The sequence below is a fragment of the Cygnus atratus genome, chromosome 2 (assembly GCF_013377495.2).
Source record: "Cygnus atratus isolate AKBS03 ecotype Queensland, Australia chromosome 2, CAtr_DNAZoo_HiC_assembly, whole genome shotgun sequence".
Lineage (NCBI taxonomy): Eukaryota > Metazoa > Chordata > Aves > Anseriformes > Anatidae > Cygnus > Cygnus atratus.
In genome coordinates, this window is record NC_066363.1 from 45355953 (window position 1) to 45378657 (window position 22705).

The 22705-nt window shown below is 42.7% G+C and overlaps 1 protein-coding gene across 8 annotated transcripts in view; it reads left to right on the forward strand.

Moving 5' to 3' along the window:
- Window positions 1-13366, forward strand: part of NEK11 (NIMA related kinase 11) — a 108099-nt gene extending 94733 nt beyond the window's left edge. For 3 of the 8 annotated variants that reach the window (XM_035549670.2, XM_035549671.2, XM_035549675.2), the window contains one exon: window positions 11713-12654. In XM_035549670.2, the coding sequence (XP_035405563.1) occupies window positions 11713-11917 (205 nt within the window). In that variant the 3' untranslated portion in view covers window positions 11918-12654. Of the gene's footprint in view, window positions 1-10332; window positions 10511-11712; window positions 12933-13202 lie in introns of those variants that run through there. The other 5 variants (XR_004779136.2, XM_050709170.1, XM_050709171.1 and 2 more) reach the window with 5 other exon arrangements.
- The last annotated feature ends 9339 nt before the right edge of the window (window positions 13367-22705 follow it).

Here is a 22705-nt window from a genome sequence, read left to right on the forward strand (position 1 = left end):
TCATGTGACGTTAATTATATAGTCTGTTTTCAATATAGAAACACTTGCAGAATCTTGGCAGTGTTTGCTAGATGCAGCACAGTGACCTTGGAAGGTTCACAGAGGCCCTTGGAAGTAATACAGGTAGTGAATACACAAAGGGCTTTCAGCAAACCGTTGCTAGGACTGCTGATGTTTACTGTTTCCTGTATTGTTTTTGTCCTCATCTGCTTGCAACTGCAGTAATGTAATTATATGGAAGAAAAATCAGTCCATTTCCTTCTTTCCTTAACCATTTTTTTCCTCAGTCATCATACAATGATTTCTTTCTTATACACCTGAGTCGTTAAGGTATAAATCTCATATTTCCATGTGGAAGGAGGTGAGCAATGCAGAGCTGGTATAACAAAAAATGGCTCACAGGGTAAAATAGCAGAGAGCTGGGCAATGTGCAAACCATCCCGTGTGAAAGAGAGGTTAGCAGACCCAAAACACCACATTTCTCATGGCTCCAAAGGAAGCAGCCACCACTTCTAAGGGTACAGCAGCCACAGGGGTGGCTTTTTCACAGGTCCATCTCCTTCTTCAGTGAAGCTCCCTGCTGAGCAGCTTGTTTTCCTGAGCTGTGGGCCTTCAGGGTGTAGAGATACCAAACCATTTGCAGTGGAATCATTAACCAGACACGGACAAAAGTTACTACAAAAACAGAGGATACTAAGACTTAAAACACCTAACCTAGCTCTTAGTTGTAAGGTAACACATGCATCTTCATTAACTTTTTTTCTGCAGAAGTATGATTTTGATCCTGAAGAGAAGAGGTAATTACTCTGGTTTGGTAATGTTTCAGAGCAAGTTTGGGTTTTATCTCTGTGAGTCTACTAGGTGAAACAAGTTATTTAGATACTACATTATGATTCTTGTGTTTCTATAGGTGTTAATAGAAATCTTCATTAGTCTTTTACAAGACATATTTCCAGGCAGTTAGATGCAGTATTATTTGATTTTCCAAGAGATTTGAGACAGAGAAATAACCAGGGTCCTGTTTTGAAAAGTGCTTAGGCGTCATATATTTATTATTTGTGAGGGGAAAAAAAGGGACTAGACCTCTATCTGCCTCTTTAAATATCTCAATAGGTTTACAGAGCTTGTCTTGTCCTGATGGAGAGCTGGAGGAAGTTGAATGTATAAACCTTCCAAGGCCTTTCTGAAAATCATAGGTCTATTGTCCATTGTTGGAAATTCTTCTTCTTTTCTCTCTAGTATGAAGTACTAATTGACTTGTGTGGCTCTGCCAGAGACTCTTTGGATGTCGTGATGCTGGTGAAAAACAGGATATTGTTTAAGATAATTTTGTATATTTACCCACTGAGAACAGGATTGGCACGGAAAATGGGAAATGCTGAAACAGTTTGAATAGGCTCATAGAGTACTTCTTTATTCATCATGAAATTTACTTTTTTTGCTTCTTGTTTCACTGAAAAATCAAAGCCTTTTTTTCAGAGAAATGTAAGACACCATGTGTTGTTGTGTATTGTTTTGTTGTTGTTGTTGGTTTTCTTTCCTGTGGGAAATTGATTAGGCACACAGCTCCAGAGGGAGAGAAATACTCTGCTGAAATTCCTGCTATCTCCCACTGAGTCATGAAGTCTATTTTAGATCAGTGAGGATTTGGCCTATAATTTCCACCAGTTTGTCCCGGAAGAAAAGTTTTATCCCTAAGTGATTGGCCTATGATAGTATTCCACTTGTTCAGTCGTTCATATTCAATGAAGATTTAAATGCTCAGTGTAAATTAATTCGTTGGGTAAGTTTCTTGGGGGTTTTGGCTTAGGTATTGTGCATAAAGTACAAAGCAAAACCAATTTCCCCTTCTCACAAACTTTATTCTGATTTCAGTAGTTAGTATTCAACTAACAGCTCTAAATTCTAATTCACAGTTCTTCCAAGAGCTGGTGTTAACTTCAATTACTATTTTACGAATTCATTTATCTCAGAAAATGAAATGCATGGAGAATATTATTGTTGATATTTCTTCAGCTGTGTCTGCAGCTTTAAATAATAAGATTCTTCTTATCTCATGGGAAAACATGTCCTAAATATGCTTTAGATTTTGCAAGTCTTTGAAGTAGGACATCAGAGAGTTTTGTTTGCAATCAAATTAAGATGCTTTAATTCAGGAATTATGAAGTAATTAAGGATGAATTATGAAAATTATCATTGTGCCTTCAAGTGAAGAAATTTTCATTCAGCAGTAATACGATGAAAGTCAAAGTCCATTGAGGCTTGAAGGTGGAAGGTAGGGGATAATCTTAACAATTCAGATTTTATTTTACTACCTTTTTATAAAATAATTCTTTCCTTTTTTTTTTTTAATTCTAATATGCACTTTTCTTAGACTTTGCTATACTTGTCACATTCCCAAGACCAAACATATGTCAGCTAGAACTAGAAAGTACCCTGCCTTTAGAAGTAAATTCCTAAAAAATAAATCATGGAGCTTATAATGCACCTCTATTTGCAGGTCTCCAGGGGTCTTTACAGAGCAACCAACAATCTTTGCTGCAAATGAAGTTTTGAACCCAGGACAGTTTCTTTCAAGTTCCAGAGAAGCTGTAGTGATTCAGTCAGTAATGTCAATATACTGAATGAAGAGAAGATAACTTGAGAGATCAAGGACCTTTTGTGTTGTAATTGAGTTAAACCTATTTACTGAACCACGAGATGCTGTAGCAGATACTCTTAAGATTTTCTAGTACAGTTAGAAAACAGTATTTTGTATGAGATCAAAGATGTAATTTCCTGATTGTTTTTCAGAAAGTTGTTTCAGGAGATAAATATAACAATCATTTTCACCAAGGTTCATGTTGCTAATGTTTAGCTGCAAAGTGGCAAGATTACACTCTGTTGTAAATAGAAATATAAGGTTAATAAATGAATGTTTAGAAAGCATGTTCAGGGACAAATCAGAATTGGATGTATTGGTAGGAATCCTAAATAACACTGCTGGACTCCATGAGAGTACATTTGACTTAGGGAGAATTTAGTGAAGTCTGCTGAAATTATTATTTCAAAGATCTCTGCACAGGCTTTTATGCCCCATGAGCCCTAATCACAATAGATTTGCCTCCTACTTTACAATATGCTTGTCAGAGTAGGATGCAAACAACATCTGAAAGGATAAATGAATGCCCACTTGGACAGATATTCCATGTCCAGAAAGCTTATTTTTTTTAAGGTTGATATTGAGGTAGCTGTGAGGATTTATAAACAAATAATTTTACTGTTGTTGACTTAGGAGCTGCATGTTAGTTGTCTGCTACAGGAGAGATGGTATGCTATTGCTGATGTCTGATCCAGGGGGACTTCCATGGTATCTCTCTGGTGTGCTCAGTTGTGACTTGTGCAGAATGTGGTGGCTCAGCAACTGTCAAGCCTCCATGCTCCCAGGAATAACCCACACCACCACTCCCTGAAGCACTGGCGAAAACGCTCTGTGAAAAGTGCTCCTTCCCTCTGGGGATAGAAGAGGGAGAGCAGAACAGTTTTAAATGATAGTTGCTATCATGCTGAATGACATTCTCAAGTGAGAAGCTGAAAACCCCCTTAGCTGCTGATTTGTGTCATAGTTATCCTTTAAGGCAGGCAATGACAAGCTGTTGAGAGATATTAACCCAGCTGCTAACGCACATGGAAGAGTGCAAACTCAAGCATTAATCTTGTTTTGTGGCTTTTGTCGGTGCTGCATAAAGGTAAGTGTATTGTAATTGATCTCCAGACCAGAAAAGAAACATTAATACATAGCTAGTAGCAGTATAGTCAAAATAAAGGCCCATGGGATAATAGAAAATTCTTTGTTCACCCAGGGAAAGATTAACAACTTCATCAGCCAGTTGAGAACACAACATTATTATATTGTCAAATTTTAGTAATTTTGCACTGATGTGTAGGAAATCACCAGATATCCTGATAAATTCACTTGAGCCCAGATCTACTAAATGACTTGGCACATTTTTAGGCACAGTTAGACACCCTGAGTACAAAATTGCAGTTCTGAAGGTTCCTATTTAGCTCCCCTCTAACACTGGCAGTGAGTCAAAGCACTAAGTACCTATGATTTAGCTGATATTGATACTGCTTCTCACATGCTCAGAAGCACCTTATCCTTGATAGAACCAACTGCTAATCTCATGCCAAAACCGTATCATTAGCCACAAATCAGATATCTGTCTGCCTTTGTGGCCTTTGAGCCTTGTTCTAGTTAATTTTCTCTAGTCTTAGGTTTTGTGCTGAACAGAAGCTGGCAGCATGAGGCTTTTTATTCCAAAGCACTGCTTCCAGGGATGACAGTGTGGAGTCTGGCAATATCTGCTATCACCAGCCAGTAGGCAGGTGGTCAGAGCGTGCCTCCACGCTATGGAAGTCCCCAGCCCTGTTCCACCTCTGCCTGGAGCATTAGGGCTGCCCTCTGCAGACAGGAGGAGTGAGGGAAGCTGGGCTCACTGTTGAATTTCTTGCCATTTGCAGTGAGAAAGCAGACACACAGGGCACTCACTTACACGTGGTAACCTGGATTTCAGTCCCAAGGACTGAAAGACTCCAAGGACTGCTTGCATTGTTTTATCCAGGGACTGTTTCATGCAAATAACATTTGCACACACCTCCAGTGTTGTCCCTGGTTCTCAGCCTGTCCAGAGTTATCCTTCCTCATTCTTTTCTGGCCCACCTACTTTTATACAAATCAAAATGAGGGTGAAGGAGAGTCCTTCTTTCCCCAGTACCACTGGTGATTATGGTACTGCTACTGCCAGGTTTCTAGGTCTCTGGGTGAAACCTCTAACCAGGGATAAAAGGGAACAAGTGGGTACCTAAGTGATCATGTCAAATTGCTGCAAGTCCTGCATGGGGAGAGGTGCTTCCAAACTTTACTAAAGCCAGACAGGCATCAGATTTGACGTTTCCCTTTCTTCAGTTGTGGTGGGCTGATGTTTTGCATGGATACTTTTCCGGGGTGTCTGCATTGTACAGGGAGCTTAGGGTTCAGCCACAGAGCTGTGAATGCTATTGCAGGAATGAGGTGCCTGAAAGTTAGGAACTGCAGGGCTCAAATGCCAGCAAAGAATCCCTTGGTATATGTATGTCTTTGTGACTCAGTGAAGCAACACAAAAGTTGCTCATGAGTTTGTTTGCACAAGGAGATACCTGAGGAGATATCTGAGATACCACATTTAAGCACGTAGTAACTTATCATCCTGGACCAGCTCCTTGGATGGTAGAGGCTGATGTAACTGCTTTGATTTCAGCATAGTGAAAAGCAATTTAGGACAGTGTGGGATGGGGTTCTGGCCAACAAAACTTGTCTGAGTAATGCAACCCCAGATGTCGAGTATCCCCTTAGCTTGTGTATCTGCACTGAGAAAGGGATCATGGCTCATTTTGGGGGGAAAATAGTGAGTTTGTAGGTGTGTGAGCTATAACAAGAGTAAATACCAGATAATCAGAAAACGTGGGATCTCTGTACTGGTTCTCACGATGCATTCAGAAGTAAGGCTTTTAGTTATTTCAGAAGTGTAAATGCAGGTGTTCCATACCTTCTGTGAAATAGGAACTATGAATAGGAGGGTAGCGAAAAATCCATAATTATGCCTCTGTAGGTCTTAACATGGATGGAAAAATAACCACTAGCACAGGATCAGGGCTGTAATGGACAAACCTTGCTTTCTAGGAAGTCACTTACTCCTCCACCCCCCACTGGTAGACTAAACTGGTAGACTAAACTACCCCACTGGTAGACTAAAAAAGATTTAGTCAGTAATGTCTCTTTAAAATTTACTGTCTTAGCTTCTGCTTTTCTGTCCCCATCACAGAAAATGTATTATGTGGTAGCAGACTCACATTAATGCAGCTTTCAAGCCCAAATAGAGTCTGATGTGTTCTTTTGTAAAAGGAGGTTATAATTTTTGTTACCTACCCCTTAATTTTCAACCTATGAATACTTTTTCCCTAATTTTATTGTATCAGCAATTATACGGATTAGCTAATTTGCATGTTCTGCCAAGCTAAACTGAAAAGATTCCAGTCTGCAGGTCACGTTTATTAACCAAAGAAATACTCCCGAGGTATTTCGTCTATCCCTACGGGGGAAGGGAGAGGCACGGAGAGGACATGGAAAGCTCACGTGGTTAATAGGTGGCTCAGAGGTTGGTGCCAGCACAGAAATTTTGGGTTTTTTCACCATGGGGAGCTTTACTCGGCACCCGGCCTGATGGCCCCAGACGTGTCCCTATCTCCAAGGGGAAAACGGATCCTAGGCCAGGAGCTGGCGGGGCTCATAGAGAGAGCTTTAAACTAGGCAAGAAGGGGGATGGGGCTCAAACAAGGCTTGTTGGAGCTGTGCCGGGGGAAACAATGGCTAGGCTGGGGAAGAAGGCGATGGCCCAGCTGAAGTGCATCTACACTAATGCACGCAGCATGGGTAACAAACAGGAGGAGCTGGAAGCCATCGTGCAGCAGGAAGGCTACGACTTGGTTGCCATCACGGAGACGTGGTGGGACCGCTCCCACGACTGGAGTGCTGCAATGCCTGGCTATCGGCTCTTCAGGAGGGACAGGCAGCACAGAGGGGGTGGTGGCGTGGCTCTCTACATTAGAGAATCTTTTGATGTTGTGGAACTCCAGGCTGGGAATGATAAGGTTGAATCCCTGTGGGTTAGGATCCGCGGGAGGGCCGGCAAGGCTAGCGTCCTGGTCGGGGTCTGTTATAGACCGCCGAACCAGGATGAGGAGACGGATGAGGAGTTTTATAGGCAACTGACAGAAGTTGCAAAATCGTCGGCGCTTGTCCTCGTGGGGGACTTCAACTTCCCGGATATATCCTGGAAACACAACACGGCACAGAGAAAGCAGTCTAGGAGGTTTCTGGAGAGCGTGGGAGATAGCTTCCTGATGCAGCTGGTCAGTGAACCTACCAGGGGTGGTGCCCCGCTAGACCTTCTCTTCACAAACAGAGAAGGACTGGTGGGAGATGTGGTGGTCGGAAACTGTCTTGGACAGAGTGACCACGAAATGGTAGAGTTCTCTATTCTTGGCGAGGCCAGGAAGGGGACCAGTAAAACTGCTGTCTTGGACTTCCGGAGGGCTGACTTTGAGCTGCTCAGGACGCTGGTTGGCCGAGTCCCTTGGGAGGCGGTTCTGAAGGGCAGAGGAGTCCAGGAAGGCTGGGCGCTCCTCAAGAAGGAAATCTTAACGGCACAGGAGCGGTCCGTCCCCACGTGCCCAAAGACAAGCCGGCGTGGAAGAAGACCGGCCTGGCTCAACAGAGAGTTGCGGCTTGTGCTTAGCAGAAAAAAGAGGGTTTATAATCTTTGGAAAAAAGGGCGGGCCACTGAGGAGGACTACAAGGATGTAGCGAGGCTGTGCAGGGAGAAAATTAGAAAGGCCAAAGCTCATCTGGAGCTCAACCTGGCTACTGCCGTTAAAGACAACAAAAAATCCTTTTACAAATATATCAACGCGAAACGGAGGACTAAGGAGAATCTCCATCCTTTACTGGATGCGAGGGGAAACCTAGTTACTAAGGATGAGGAAAAGGCTGAGGTGCTTAATGCCGCCTTTGCCTCAGTCTTTAGCGGCAATACCGGTTGTTCTCTGGATACCCAGTGCCCTGAGCTGGTGGAAGGGGATGGGGAGCAGGATGTGGCCTTCGCTATTCATGAGGAAATGGTTGGCGACCTGCTAAGGAGCTTGGATGTGCGCAAGTCGATGGGGCCGGATGGGATGCACCCGAGGGTACTGAAAGAACTGGCGGAGGAGCTGGCCGAGCCGCTTTCCATCATTTATCGGCAGTCCTGGCTATCGGGGGAGGTCCCAGTTGACTGGCGGCTAGCCAACGTGACGCCCATCTATAAGAAGGGCCGGAGGGCAGACCCGGGGAACTATAGGCCTGTCAGTTTGACCTCAGTGCCAGGAAAGCTCATGGAGCAGATTATCTTGAGGGTCATCACGCGGCACTTGCAGGGCAAGCAGGCGATCAGGCCCAGTCAGCATGGGTTTATGAAAGGCAGGTCCTGCTTGACGAACCTGATCTCCTTCTATGACAAAGTGACGCGCTTGGTGGATGAGGGAAGGGCTGTGGATGTGGTTTACCTTGACCTCAGTAAGGCTTTTGACACCATTCCCCACAACATTCTCCTCAAGAAACTGGCTGCTCGGGGCTTGGACTGGCGTACGCTTCGCTGGGTTAGAAACTGGCTGGAAAGCTGGGCCCAGAGAGTTGTGGTGAATGGAGTCAAATCTGGTTGGAGGCTGGTCACAAGTGGTGTCCCCCAGGGCTCGGTACTGGGGCCGGTCCTCTTTAATATCTTTATCGATGATCTGGATGAGGGCGTCCAGTGCACCCTCAGTAAGTTTGCAGATGACACCAAGCTAAGTGCGTGTGTCGATCTGCTCGAGGGCAGGAAGGCTCTGCAGGAGGATCTGGATAGGCTGGAGCGATGGGCTGAGGTCAACTGTATGAAGTTCAACAAGGCCAAGTGCCGGGTCCTGCACCTGGGGCGCAACAACCCCAAGCAGAGCTACAGGCTGGGAGATGAGTGGCTGGAAAGCTGCCTGGCCGAGAAGGACCTGGGAGTATTGGTTGATAGTCGGCTGAATATGAGCCAGCAGTGTGCTCAGGTGGCCAAGAAGGCCAACAGCATCCTGGCCTGTATAAGAAGCAGCGTGGCCAGCAGGTCTAGGGAAGTGATTGTCCCCCTGTACTCGGCTCTGGTGAGGCCGCACCTCGAGTACTGTGTTCAGTTTTGGGCCCCTCGCTACAGGAAGGACATGGACGTGCTCGAGCGAGTCCAGAGAAGGGCGACCAAGCTGGTGAGGGGTCTGGAGAACAAGTCTTACGAGGAGCGGCTGAGGGAGCTGGGCTTGTTCAGCCTGGAGAAGAGGAGGCTCAGGGGCGACCTTATCGCTCTCTACAGTTACCTTAAAGGAGGCTGTAGTGAGGTGGGGGTTGGTCTGTTCTCCCACGTGCCTGGTGACAGGACGAGGGGGAATGGGCGAAAGTTGCGACAGGGGAGTTTTAGGTTGGATGTTAGGAAGTACTTCTTTACCGAAAGGGTTATTAAGCATTGGAACGGGCTGCCCAGGGAGGTGGTGGAGTCACCATCCCTGGAGGTCTTTAAAAGACGTTTAGATGTAGAGCTTAGCGATATGGTTTAGTGGAGTACTTAGTGTTAGGTCGGAGGTTGGACTCGATGATCTTGAGGTCTCTTCCAACCTAGAAATCTGTGTCTGTGTCTGTGTCTATGTGTTTGCTTATTTTTTCATTTTTAAATAGAAAGGACTGACAAAAAATGTATTTGTTTAGGAGGGAGGGAGGGGGGTCAGTAAAGACACTAATGAAACAGTAGTTGTTTCAAGGTTGCTTCTCAGGTATTGATTTTTAACCATTGAAGAGAAATATAATATTTATGTTGAGTTTTGATGAAGAAATGTATGTTATTTGACAAACAAATCCCTATTTAGCTTACTGTACTAATCTAACCCTTAAGTTGCCAGACTCTGGCAATTGATCACTTTCAGCAGTTTGTGTTTTTCCCTAGACAGAAATATTGGGAGAAAAAAAGAAAAAAAAAAAGAAAAAAAAAGTCATTTTCTAGTTATGAGAAGCAGGACTGAGTCACATTTGAACTTGCGGAGAGTCCAGCCCAGCCCCGTGGCTTCTTACACTGGGTCTCAGCTGCCTCTGCTGCCAGTTCCCAACCTGTCAGGAGCCAGCAGGACGTATATATAGTGTATAGACGAAAGGTGAACTACAGCTGGGTATGACCAAGCTGCAAAACAGTGACAGCAGGCGGGATGTGAGGAGAAGTGCTTCCTCCTTGTGAGATCAGAGCAGTCGTCAAGGCTGTCTTTCAGGAAAGAAAATGTATTGGGTATATTTTATCAGCTGCGGGTCCTACTGTTCTTAATGTTAGGATTTTTCAGGAGCCTTGCTAATCCCTTATAAATACTAGGTAGCTCACTGCTGGGATGATAAACGTGACAGTTCCCATCCTGGGACAACTCTGGGGTCCATCCTCCCAGTTTATCATAGTCTAAATTTATAGAAAACAGCAACAGAAAGTCAGTGGAAGGGGAACATAAGCACAAATATTCAGGCTGAAATGTTATAAAACTATACAGCGAATTTCCTAATAACTCCATTTTGTCTAAAAGAATTTCCACGAAGCAAAGTGCTAAGGCATCAAATGTTTTCACATGCTAGAGACACAGTATGTTTAATCCTTGAAAAATGCACTACAGCATTAGAGTCACAGATATCGTCAGGTTTTTTTGTTGTTGTTTGTTTTGTTTTTTTTGTAGGTAAGAGTCATTTTTCAGAGAAACGTTGTTAGCTACACTAAGAAGCTTTACTGAAGAGGTCTCCATGCCACAATAGATTTCCTGAAAAAGAAATGATTGCACCACCCAAATGCATCATTACCTCTGGAACATGCAAGTTCGACACTAAAAGAAAATCAAATCTCAACTGTCCTAACACAAAAAATCAGTAAAAGAAAAAAACACGGATAAGGCTGCACAGCCAGCCATGCCATTTGTCTGTCAGCATTACACTGCATTGTGGTACCATTGCATCCAGTAATTGGCTCACACCCTTGAATTTCTTTGATAAATCACACTCAAGGAGCTGTTTTTGAAATCCCTTCACCCCAAACTTCTCTCACCAGCTATATTCTATAAATTCTTCCAGATAAGCACCATAAGGTCTGTATAGCACTGCACAGCATGTTTGCCATCAAACCCTCTTGCTTGATGCCATTCAGAGTCCCAGTCCTGCCGTGGACATTGTATGGATTGGCACCATTGAGATCCAGCAGGAAACTGGAGGAAAACTGGCTTGGTGTGCTTGTGACAAAGCAGGTTTGTTTAAACAGGGAAGTGAACACAGTTCCTGTGGCAGACTTATGCAAAGAGACTTTCTGATATACTGAATGAAAATTACTCCGTTATTTTCATCAAAATATTATGAACCCACCACTGATTGGAATGTTTTACATTACTCAGGCCTTGTGACATACGAATTTAAAGATGTTTGCCTTTAGAAAAACAAGTTCTGTTCATTGTCTTGCAGTTTTCAACTGAATCTTTGTAAATCAACATTAAGTTCCTGTGAGTGTACTCTTTGTCACTGAATTACAGACCTGTCTACTGATAAAAGGATAGTGCTGTAGGAAAAGACAGAAAAGTCAGTTAGCTCATGCTGATCTGGTACAACAGGTTCCTTGTTATTAGATAGAAGCTAAAATAAAGCAATGAATTCTGAAATGTGTTTGTTCTCATGAAAGGCTGCTGGTTTATGGCTGAATAGGGTTGCTTCTCTCGGTTTTGATGAAATACAGAGGCAATAATATATGGGTGTATACTGGACTTGCTGTGGATAAAACACTATGTCAGATTTGGTGTGAAAATGGTTTTGGTTTTTAGCAGTGGTGATGTCTGCATGTCCCATGACTTACTATGGCCAGGTTTTTACTCCTGGGCTATTTGTATAACACAGCCATAGAGAAAATGCACAGGAAATTTGAATTTCTTGTACTGTCAGACAAATAAGGTGTATCCTTATAAGATTTTAATCAAAAGTAGCCACAATATTTAAAAAAAAAAAAAAGTTATAGCAATTGCTTATATTAATATATAATTGAGATAACTTTGACTTGACCTTTGTGTAATATTTATTCTTAGATCTGCCATCCAGAAGCTGGGAGCAGAGATATTTGAGAAAGTGTACACCTATCTGAAGCAAGCAAGACAGCAAAAAGCCAGAGAGGAGGAGATCAGGAGATACCTGGAGAAAATGGTTTCTAGAGCAAGTGATTGCTTTGAGGTGGATCAGCTTCTCTACTTTGAGGAGCAGCTACAGGATTCGGAAGCACATCTTCAGCTGTAAAATGTTTGTCAGTAACAGTGCGGGAAGCAGAAAGGAGGACTAAAAGTGGTGAGCTGCCTTCTTCAGGTCAGCAAGCAAATCCTAGAGGTGTTTGGAGGAAATTACTGAGGGTAACTCAGTACACAAACAGGTGGGCAAACTCCTGGGGAGTCCAGTCTGTACAGTGAGAAGTGGGTAAATATAGTATCATTTGCAGGGGCGGGAAGAAAAACAGTTTGTGGCAGTGGAGTGGGGGATTCACAGTTGTCAACATCCCCTTTTCACCACTAACAGCATTAAGAAAGCTATTCTCCTGGGCACTGGCCAGGCTTAATCCTGCACTCAGTCACTGGTGAAGCTGCCTGTGATGGAAACGGTGCAGGATTAGACTCCAGCTGCTGTTGATTACTGTGCTAACCGGTCGTCATGGCATTTAAGCACATCTTTTTTGTACTTTGGCAGACTTACCCTTGAATACACACATCTATGCATTGGGCTACTCAGCCAGAAATTGTCTTATCATTCATTGTTCAAAAGACTGCATTTAATCCATGTGCCTTCCAAATGAACTGTACAGATACAAGCATGCATGTATAATTATATACATATATGCATATTCATCTACATAGAGATAGGTGTGTATATGCATAGAGACAGAAAGGTGTTTGACCACATCATCATATATGTTTATGTGTATATAGACAGAGACACGAGGCCTGAGCTGTAGATGACTGTGGTAGCTAGGAATCCTTATTGTGGATTCTGAGAGTTTTAGATCAAATTCACTGTACACAGATGGAACAATAAACTATTTTTTTGGCTTGCACGTGGACATCGTTTTTTTGTTTGTTTTTCATAGCATTTATATTCCTTTCATCCTATGCATCATACGTTTGCTGATTTCAAGTATATATCATGCTCTGATACCTGATTATTTCCTTCTCCCTGTTCCTTCTTTATTCTGCATTCTGAGCTCCTTCATCCATCTACGTAAAACACTAACAGAAAATAAATTGGTATGACATAGAAGAATCTCAAGTGAATTGTGGACCAAGTTTATTTCAGGCATCTAGCCATTACCTGTGTTTTCTGCTTTTGTGCCACAACTCTCAAGTACTCAGGGACTGAATCAAATAAATGAATGTAAATTCATAACGTAAATATCAAAAAATGTTGCTGCTTGACTTGGGCTACAACTAAGGATAGTGGGATTGATAGTAAATTAAGCAGTAGTACTGATCCATCTTTTTGATGTGCTTTAAAAGACCCAAAGGGAAAGGCAAGTAGTCACCTTAATCTATCTCAGCAGCAACACAAGCAGCAGAATCAAAGGACATGCCCAGCTAAGGAAGATGTGGCACTATACTTCCAACCAAAGTAACAGAAGATCCTGACACATCTGACTTCAGCTTCTGTTGGGAATACATGGTGTAACAAACTGGAGGCTGAAATCCAACATGACGTTCACTGAGGTAGGGAGACTTATTTTAATTCCATGTGGTGGTTAAGATCCCACGGGAGAGGCAGTCTGAAGCACAGATTCTCAGTCAGGCTTCAGTTTTTGTCCTTCTCAATGTTGTGTCTGTGTACTTGGTTCCATGTTTTTTACACACAATGTCATTTAAGGACACTTAAAAAAAAGAAGACGAGTGCTTGGATATTCCAGGAACTAAACAGTTCAAAAAGCAAAAAGTAAGTGGCATATGGTGGGAATAGTCTCAGCGAGATACAGCCTTGACTATTGCATTTACCTCTGGCTACGATTCAGACCAATTTATCAAAAAAAATTCAAAAAACAAACTCTGTAAGCAATCAGTTGCTATTTATTAATGAGCAATACCGCATCAGACTGGAGCAATACCTCATCATTCCTGGAGCATGCAAGAAAAAAGAACTGCACAGGAATGGGTCGAGCTCTCTGGAGAAGTCAGGCACCAGGGAGATCATTAAAGGGCAACCTTTAAAGCCTGGAAAGCATGGTTTAGCCATGCAGATTACCCTCAGGGAAGTGGTTGCTCTCTGATGAGCAGTACATTTGCTTGTTGCACACAAGGAAGGAATCATAACATCTTTTACGGTTACTCAGTTGCTTTATTCTCCCTGCAGGATATGACCTTCAAATTATGTGAGAATCTGGAGGTTACTGCTTTACTAGTTATATGCTTCAAGCTGTGTTTAGGTTTTGGTGTTGTTTTTGTTTGTTTTTCCCCTGTCAATCATATGACAATTATGCAACATGGTATGCATGTTAAACTCAGCAGGGGGCTTTTTGTCTTTGAGCTGTAGCAAAAGTATAGTAATAAATCCCATGGGTTTGACAGAGATTCTTGCATCCCTGTTTAAATTGAGGGTCACTTTCAAAAAGCACTAGGTGGCATTATATGCCTTTGTCTCTAATCCAGGGCTTGCTCACAGATCAAAGCTATCTCAATTCAAGGACATAACATGGTTTGGGCTATGTTTTATTTTTAGGGATTTTCATAATTTGTTGCTTACGAAGAGCACAAACTGTCTGCTGAATACATTATGGAGTGTTTTGAATAGCATGCCTGCGACTGTATATTTTTGTAGCAGAATTAGCAATGTGTTTGTGAAAAATGTCCTACATAATAATTATAAGCACACTTGAAAACAGTCTTGAAGTCCCTTTGAAAATGTTTTCTTTGTGTTATTTTCTAAATGGTTTCTTTATTCCTTTGAAAACAAAAGATTTCAGTCCTGAGAATCTGGGCACTTCTACAATTGCTAACAGTACAAGTCTAGAAAACAGAAGCAAAATCTTGAATCAAGATGTAAGCATACTCACATAAAGTAATCACGGAATTGAAAAAATGGCAAAACTACTCTTATCTGCCAATAACTCCAGGCCTTTGCAGATTGCATCTGCTCCAAAGTTCTCAGCAAATTGTTGGGCTTTCCAAAGAGCCCTGAAATTGCATAACCCAGGTCACGACCAGTTCTCAGGGACAATGAGGTCTATCCCCTCTAAAACTTTATAAAACTCGTCGAATGTCTTCTGTCATTCTGTCTTTGGTATCCTGGGGAGAGGATATACATGAGGAGTTCAACTCAATTCTGCAGTTTATTAACCCTGTTCTGTAGCTGGGTTTTGGGTTGCTTTTAGTGGTGTTTAAAGACCTTTGAGTATTCTCCTGAACTTATGCAGCTGCACAGTAAGTAGCCGTCAGTGGAGATTTTGCATGCTATCCCCAAGCTTGCAGAGATGGGCATGTGAGACAAATATTGTGACACAGAACAATTTATACATCTTGGTGTAGAGAGATTGGTGCCACACAGCCAGATAGACTGAGTCTGTTGAGCTTAGTGAAGGTGCATTTGATGCCGTGCTGATAATCTCTGTATATGGTTATTAGTTTAATTATTTTTCTGTAATCAAGTGTACTATAAAGAGAGTAGTGAATTTTGAATTAACAAAAGAAGTATGGAACTCAGTCCTTAGAGATCAGTAAGTCCTTAGAAATGCAAAAGGTCTCAAGAAAGCGGGAGCAGACAAAATGACTACTGCATCACAAAGTCCATTAAGCAATGGTCTTGCTCCATCAGGCTGTAAGCAGGCCTCACTCTTCTACAAACAAGTCCATGTACAAAGATGGAAGTGCAGAGTCCTTTTCTAACCTAATAAAACATTGTTGGAAGGGTAGAAATAAATCAAATTCATCATGTTATATTGGGATTTATTAGGCAAATGCAACAAATCACCATAAAAGAAAGAAAGGAAGAAAGAAAGGAAGAAAGAAAAAAAAATAAGGAAGAAGGGGAAGAAAGGAAGAAAGAAAGGAAGAAAGAAAGAGAGAAAGAAAGAAACAGAAAAAGAAAAAGAGAAAGAAAAAAAGGGAAAAAAAATAAAGCACCCTCTTCCTAAAAGGTCAGATCTTCTATAAGATACATTTTAATTTACAGGTTTATTCTGCTTGCTGGGGAAAAGGGCTTATGATGAAGAAAAGACGGAATCCCTATCTTTTCTACATGAAATGCATTTCATACATGAAAATGTATATGAAATAAAAGCAAATTGACTTCCAGCAAAATCCCGCTGTTGGTATTTAGCAGTAGACATATCGAAAGAACAGGATGGTTAGTATCATGGATCTTCAGTAATAAAGAAGCAACAAAAGAGCAGCTGGAAGTAAATGTAAGAATATAAATTTAAAGACATTAGATTGCTGTGGATAGGGCTTCATAAAAGGTCCCATTTGACCTACATATTTGTACCAAAAGCTTCAGAAGCATCAGGCAACCTCCCTGCTTTTTTATTGACTCTCCTAAAGATGCTACAATCTGTATTACTTGATGCGGAGGTATTGCAAACAAAGGAAGTGAAGTGAATAATTATTTAATGGTTTGGGGCCTTGAGCCTGGTAAAAGAGTGCTTGGACTATAAAGCAAAAAGAACATTTGAGTTTTTTCATAAAAGTAGAGTTGTCAACATCTTGTCCACAGCTGGATTAGGAGACAGACTAATTATACTTGTCACAGTAAACAAGAAGTCCTTTCTTAGAGGTGGCTGGCTTGCCAAATAATCCCTTACTAGGCCCCAGAAGGCATCTTTCTATAAGATGAATTGTCAGAGGTTTCCGGTGTCTGAAAATCCTGTCTGCAGGAAAGGGCCATCCTTCCTACAGGACGTGGGTCTGTGGGTACTGCTTTGTGATGACCAGCTCAGAGGTGCATTCAGGACCAGACCACAAACCTGCACCTGGCATGGCCAGAGCTCTACAAGTCCACATTAAACTGGAGTAATTGAGCATTGAGCAAACACATAAGTGAAAAAAAGAGACAGCAAAGTATGCTTACAGCTACTTCTAAGACTGACCTTTTGGTGCACTGTAGGTGTGACCAGTGTTATCTGAACTAATTTATTATGTAGGAGAAGAAATGCAGGAGATTAATTTGGAGACAGGAACAATAGGCATGTAGACATGCCTACATCAAGTGATTTCATATTTTCATATGAAATCAAGTGATCTCATATTTTGTTTGTAACTTGCTCACACCACATCATAAACTGAAAACCCTTTACTCAGTCTCTTCCCAATACTGTGTTATTTTGGAGGAGGGAGGTTAAGTGGTCCAAAACCTGGACACTATTCCACATGCTGCTTCAGCTGACCTGAGTTATGAATATACTCCACTCCATCTAGTGGACACGTTCCTCCTAATTTGTGTCACTTGAGAATGATAAAGAGAATGGATTTTCTATCTTATACTCAATCTAGCAGCCACTACAAGTTGTAAATCCTCCATTGCAGATGTGCTGCTCAGACAGATCATGGGGTTATTCCCCCACGTGCAGGACTCTGCATTCTTCTGTTGAACTTCATGACATTTCTGGTGGCTCAGTCCTCAGGTTTGACAAGGAAAGGACTGAAGTCCTGCCATTTGTCTTCTCATCCACTTCCTCTAATTTAGTATCATCCACAGGTTTGCTGAGTTTATCTGTGTCATTATTGAAGTTGCTGACAAGATTTTGAACCCCTGGGTCAAACCCTGGGTCAATCCACTTGCTACTGGTTGCCGCTGACTGCTATGCTTTGAGACTGGCAATTTTAAACTCACTTAAGTGTCCATTCATCCATTCTGTATCACTGCAGTGTCCAAATAAACAACACTGACAGAGAATAAAGTCTTATTAAAGTCAGAGTGTATAACACCCACCTTTCTCCCTTCTGCCACATAGCCAGCTGTCTCGCCATAGAAGATGGGTCAAACATATTTTGTCCTGGGTAAATTTATGCTATCCCTGATTGCCATCTTGGCCTGTGCATGTCTGGAAATGGATCTTGGGTTCCCTGATCTTTGCAGGACCACGGTGAGGTTGATCACCAGCCAGTAGATGCCTAGGTCTCCCTTCTTGTCATTCTTGTGGTTGGGTGTAACACCAGCCTTTTTCCAAACATCAAAACTTGTGTATAAATGCTTCTACCTGTGTGTTATTTGTACAAAGGCACTGCAGCAAACTCCAGCCAGTGATGACTGACTGGACCAGGCGCTGTACAAAACAGCCCCAAGGTAACCCCCGTCTCAGAGACCTCACAGCTGAAGCAGCAAGCAAGAAGGTGAATAGAGGATGGCACAGAGAAGTAGCTTGAGTATGTGCAGTAAAATCTAAAAAGCAGCCTACAGAGACGTGTTGTGCTTGATCTGCACCTGATATGGTGCCAGCTAGCAGCAGCTATTTGTAGTGTCATGGGAAGGCAAGGTTTAGGAACAGTGCAATGTTTAGTGAGAGGTGAAATAAGTTTTAATAAGGAAATCTGTTATTTCATGAAATACGACTCTGTGGCTTGTGCAAGCAAGTGTTTAGGTGACAGACTATCGACAAAGTGATTCTGTGCCAGAGCCTTATGCACCATAGGTGACTAGGTGTGACAAACAAGCTGGGAATCTGGATCACACTGATCCTTCAATTGCTCCCTGTTGACCCCTCAGGGATTGTCTTATTGTGCCGTTGCACCTGGATAGTCCCTTGGGCTGTATTATTTTCCCTCAGCATCTCTAATGTGAATTTTATTTTAATTTTTTTTTTCATATTGCAGCCTCTGGCAGAGGCCGCTATATTGATCCACATCTAACAAGGGTCAGCAGAGTGAGGCTAGTCTTAAATAATGCATTGGAGCTTGTTCCTGCTGCTGTCTGTGAGCTCCAGTGAACTCCTCCATAAAGCTGCTGTGGAGCCTCCCTAGCGTGGGCTGGCTCGTTTTGTCCTCTCTCCTCAAGGACAGAAAGCAAAGAAAACTCAAGATGCTCAGAGTCTGGAGAACAGAAACTGTTATTTCTTGTCCAGGGGCAGTCCCTATTATTGAGAGAGGCTGCTCCTCTCATGTTGTAACACAGTTTTTGAGAGCGAGCATTATTTTATTGATGCCTTTGCGCATCTGACAATCAGCGGCATGCTGTCACCATCCTCTCTCTGCCAGCAAGATTTTCCCACCTCAAAATGGAGTCTGCTTGTTTTGAATGCTCTTTTGGCAGGAGCTTGGCTCCCGATGCTGACAGTGACTGCTCCTCACTCCCTGGTGACCTGATTTTGCCAATTCCTCATGCCGAGAAGCACATCCTTCTACAAGCTGTCTTGGTAACTGGGGGCAGTGTTTCTGGGAGGGGGGAGATGTTACTCAAGCGAGGATGTGGAAGTGGGCATTAGATCAACTGTGAGAGGAGGACAGGAATCACTGCCAGGGTGCACCAGCCCCAGCCAGGGAGTAGGGCAGCCCCAGCTCCAGGCCTGGGCATCTCCAAGGGTAGCCCAGGAGCTTGCAGCATCTGAAGTGGGTGGGTGGGTGGGTGTCCCAGGGTGGGTGAGTGTCCCAAAGGCAGCAGAGAACTTGTGGTGGGGCCAGGAGGCTCACAAACCCTTCTGGATTCACATTCATGACGTGCTTGCTGTATTGAGCTAATAGTGTGCTGACGAGATTCACCCAGAGCAAGAAAACGAACTCTCATGAAGACAATGAGTCTCCAGACTACCTAATGACTACTTAATGAGTGTCTAAGCACTGCACCATTATTGAATTTTAATTGCCTTCTTTCTGGCTTTGTGCTGTAAAATGAAAAAAGAGAAAACACTATATGTAATGAGGGTGGATGATTAAAAAGCAATACCTAAGAGACACCCAGGCATTTGTGGAAAAGACCACAAGAATAATGTAATGAGAGAAAGCAACACTGCTGTGTGCTTGCTGCCTCTTTGGATAAAAAGTACATTTTTACAATTGTTAAAAATTTAAGTTATTTTCAGCCTAATTTGGTAGAATAATAGGTTATTCTGTATCAATGAGGTAATTAAAGTTATATTGTATGAAATATGGGTTAATTATTAAAGTATGGAAAATCTAATTCACATCACCGGGTCAGTGCAAATGGGGTTTTTAAAGGTTGCTTTGTGTCCTTATTGATGTCTGCTTAGATTATTTTCCATCAGATTGAATGTGCAAGTATTACTTTGAGCAGGAGACAGTAGGAAGGCCCAAATGAAAGGAGACAAAATAAGCCCTAAATCCATCAAACATTTAAGCATGTAGTTAGCTTTGTGGACCAGTCCCACTGCTGCCAGGTTGTGCTGCTGGGAACATAGGTACACAGTACTGAGAGAAACACAGTACAGGGACTTTTTGCTCATCAGGTAGGTCTTCAGAAGCCCTAGCTTTGAAGCAACAGGCATTCAGATGTCCCCACCTGGAGCACTGCGTTCAGCCCTGGGGCCCCCAGCACAAGAAGGACATGGAAGTATTACGAGTCCAGAGCAAGGCCCCAAGGATGCTCAGGGGGCTGCAGCTCCTCCCCTGCGAAGACAGGCTGAGGGAGTTGGGGTTGTTGAGCCTGGAGAAGAGAAGGCTGTGGGGAGACCTTACAGTGACATCCCAGTACCTAAAAGAGGCTAGCAGGTACGTCTGTAATTAGCTTCTTCTTCTTAATTCCAGAAAATGAGCTGGAAAAAGAAGTCCCCAAAAGTGAGATGACAGAAAATGAAGTGTTTGGGGGACATGCAACCAGCAGGCACTCCTTCATTTGATTCTGTTTCATTCAGCTCTGAGGAATGTGCACCTCCGGGGTACTTTAACCTGAACCAAAGGAAAACTCTGGCCTGGTGTTGATGTCTGTAACCATATCTATTCATTCTGATAGTCTCCTTCTCTTTCCATATCACACGTTTTTTCACTGGTCACTAATCTGGCAGGTCTCTCTGGTACAGCTTCTCTTCCTGCTTCATCTCTGCTTCAGTTTCTCATAACTCTTAATGAAATATGTTGGGCTCCAATGTTTACAGAAAGAAAACCAACTCCTCTTCTCTGTGCATTTGTTTGGCTCAAAGAAGCTTTCTTGTGAGTTGAGTTTGGTGTACTGGGCATCACAGCTGTTTCCAGGTCCCTGCAATATTTCAGAAAATTCTCCCTTTACATTCCTGATGATAGGTGTAAAGTTTATGGGTATAATTTTTCAGAAACTTTGGATCAATTGTTGCATTTTTTTATTTGTCTATTAACAGCTACTTATTAATAGGCACCAGAACTATATTAGTGTCACAACCCCTCCTCTTGCTTTCCTTTCCTTTTTTTAAGAGCTGAACTTTTTCTCTACCCTTTCCAAGTGTTGCCTTCATTTTAAATTAGTTTTGAATGTTTGAAATAATTATGAATAAGAATTCTTCCTGGGGATGAAAGCAAAGCATCAAGCAATACTTCACAGCAAGACAAAAATATCGTTCCGGCTGAAGAGACTCCACAAAGCCAAACATCAGAGGGACAGGTTAGAAAAGGACTGGGTTTTCAGCTACCAAAAGAACGAACAGGCTTTCAGAATTCTTGCCAAGTAAAGAAAAAGGTTGTATTAAAAAGAGGAAGCATGATTTAAGCGTTGTTCTTACAAAATAAATCTACAGTATTTTAGTATCATCAGCACCTGAATATAACTCTTTGCCATCAAAATGCTTGTTTTATTGCTGCATTAATAATCAGAAGAGAATAGAGAAAGGTCCTATCATTATTACCATCTAAGAAAATGCAGTTTTTCAACTTATAAACCAAAAGGTTGGCAGCAAAAGATGCAAGAACCAAAAGGCCTGGGCAAATGACTTTGGAGAAAGATACTTTTCTTCAGGACTGATGTCTTTTTCTAGAAAAGTAAAAGGAATGTGAACATGTCTGAAGTGTGAACTATATCAGCTGATTGTGTGAAAATGAGCTTCAATCAAACGAGCTTTGATTTCCCAAAAAGAATGAGACACATTTTGCACTTGCAGTATATTCAGTTGCAATCAAAAAGACTAGACAGAAATGACTTCTCATTTTTTTCTTTCTTTCTACCTTCCTTTCTTTTCTTTTTTTTTTTTTTTCATCAACACAATCAGGGATTTGCAAAGCCTGAGGAAGTGTCGATTTAATAACAATTCCCGTGAATTATCATGAGTGGTGTTCTCACAACCATGAAAATTCCTATTTCTCCATGGTGTGGAGTACCAGGGCAACTAAAGCTGCCCAAGAGCAGGGAGAAATTGTTCCCCATACAGCCACTAACTGGGAGAAACACGGAGTTCCTTGTTGGGATCACATCTCAGTGCATGGTGGTAGGGATGAGTAGCAGCCGGATCTTAGGTCAAAGCAGGGATCTTGGTCCGTTCTCCACCTGTGGGAACTCTGGGAGCCCCCATGGGCATTCCATCTGTATTCAGCCCCTGAAACAACAGAAGAAACAACCTCTGGCAGAAACAGAGGTGTGCAAAGGTGCCTTAAAACTACAGGGCTTTTCCAGGGAGAGGAACATTAATCCTTAGCCACGATCTGTAGGTGGTAAGCAGCCGAGCCCTCAGTATGGCAATTTTGTCCATAAATCTGCTTCACCTCAGCACAAGCTCTTTTCTAGATGTGGAATTCACTGTGCTAAATTCAGAACTCAGGAAGCAATCCATACTGAGCTGGGTTTACTTCAGGCATTTAATCTAGTAAAAGAGACCTCCAGAGAGCCCTCTCAATCTACTCCTTGTGCTGTAATTCAGCAGTGACAGAGGACCGTGAGAGAGGTCAGCTCTTGCCCAGGGCCCACAGTTGCATCTGGCCTGGCTGCTCCAACGCCTTGATGCAGGATGTGGATCATCGAGAGCTCCTCTTGTGGCTCTCTGGGCCTCTCTCTGGATCTATGGGGACAGGAATGTGGAACGTTGCATGGACAACAACATGACTGGTGGCACCCCTCAGGCAGAGTGTGATCCTGGAGGAGCACCGAAGATTTAAGCACCCACTTCACAGGATGAGGATAGGGTGAAGTTCTGCCTGACAGCCCTGGGCCAGGCGG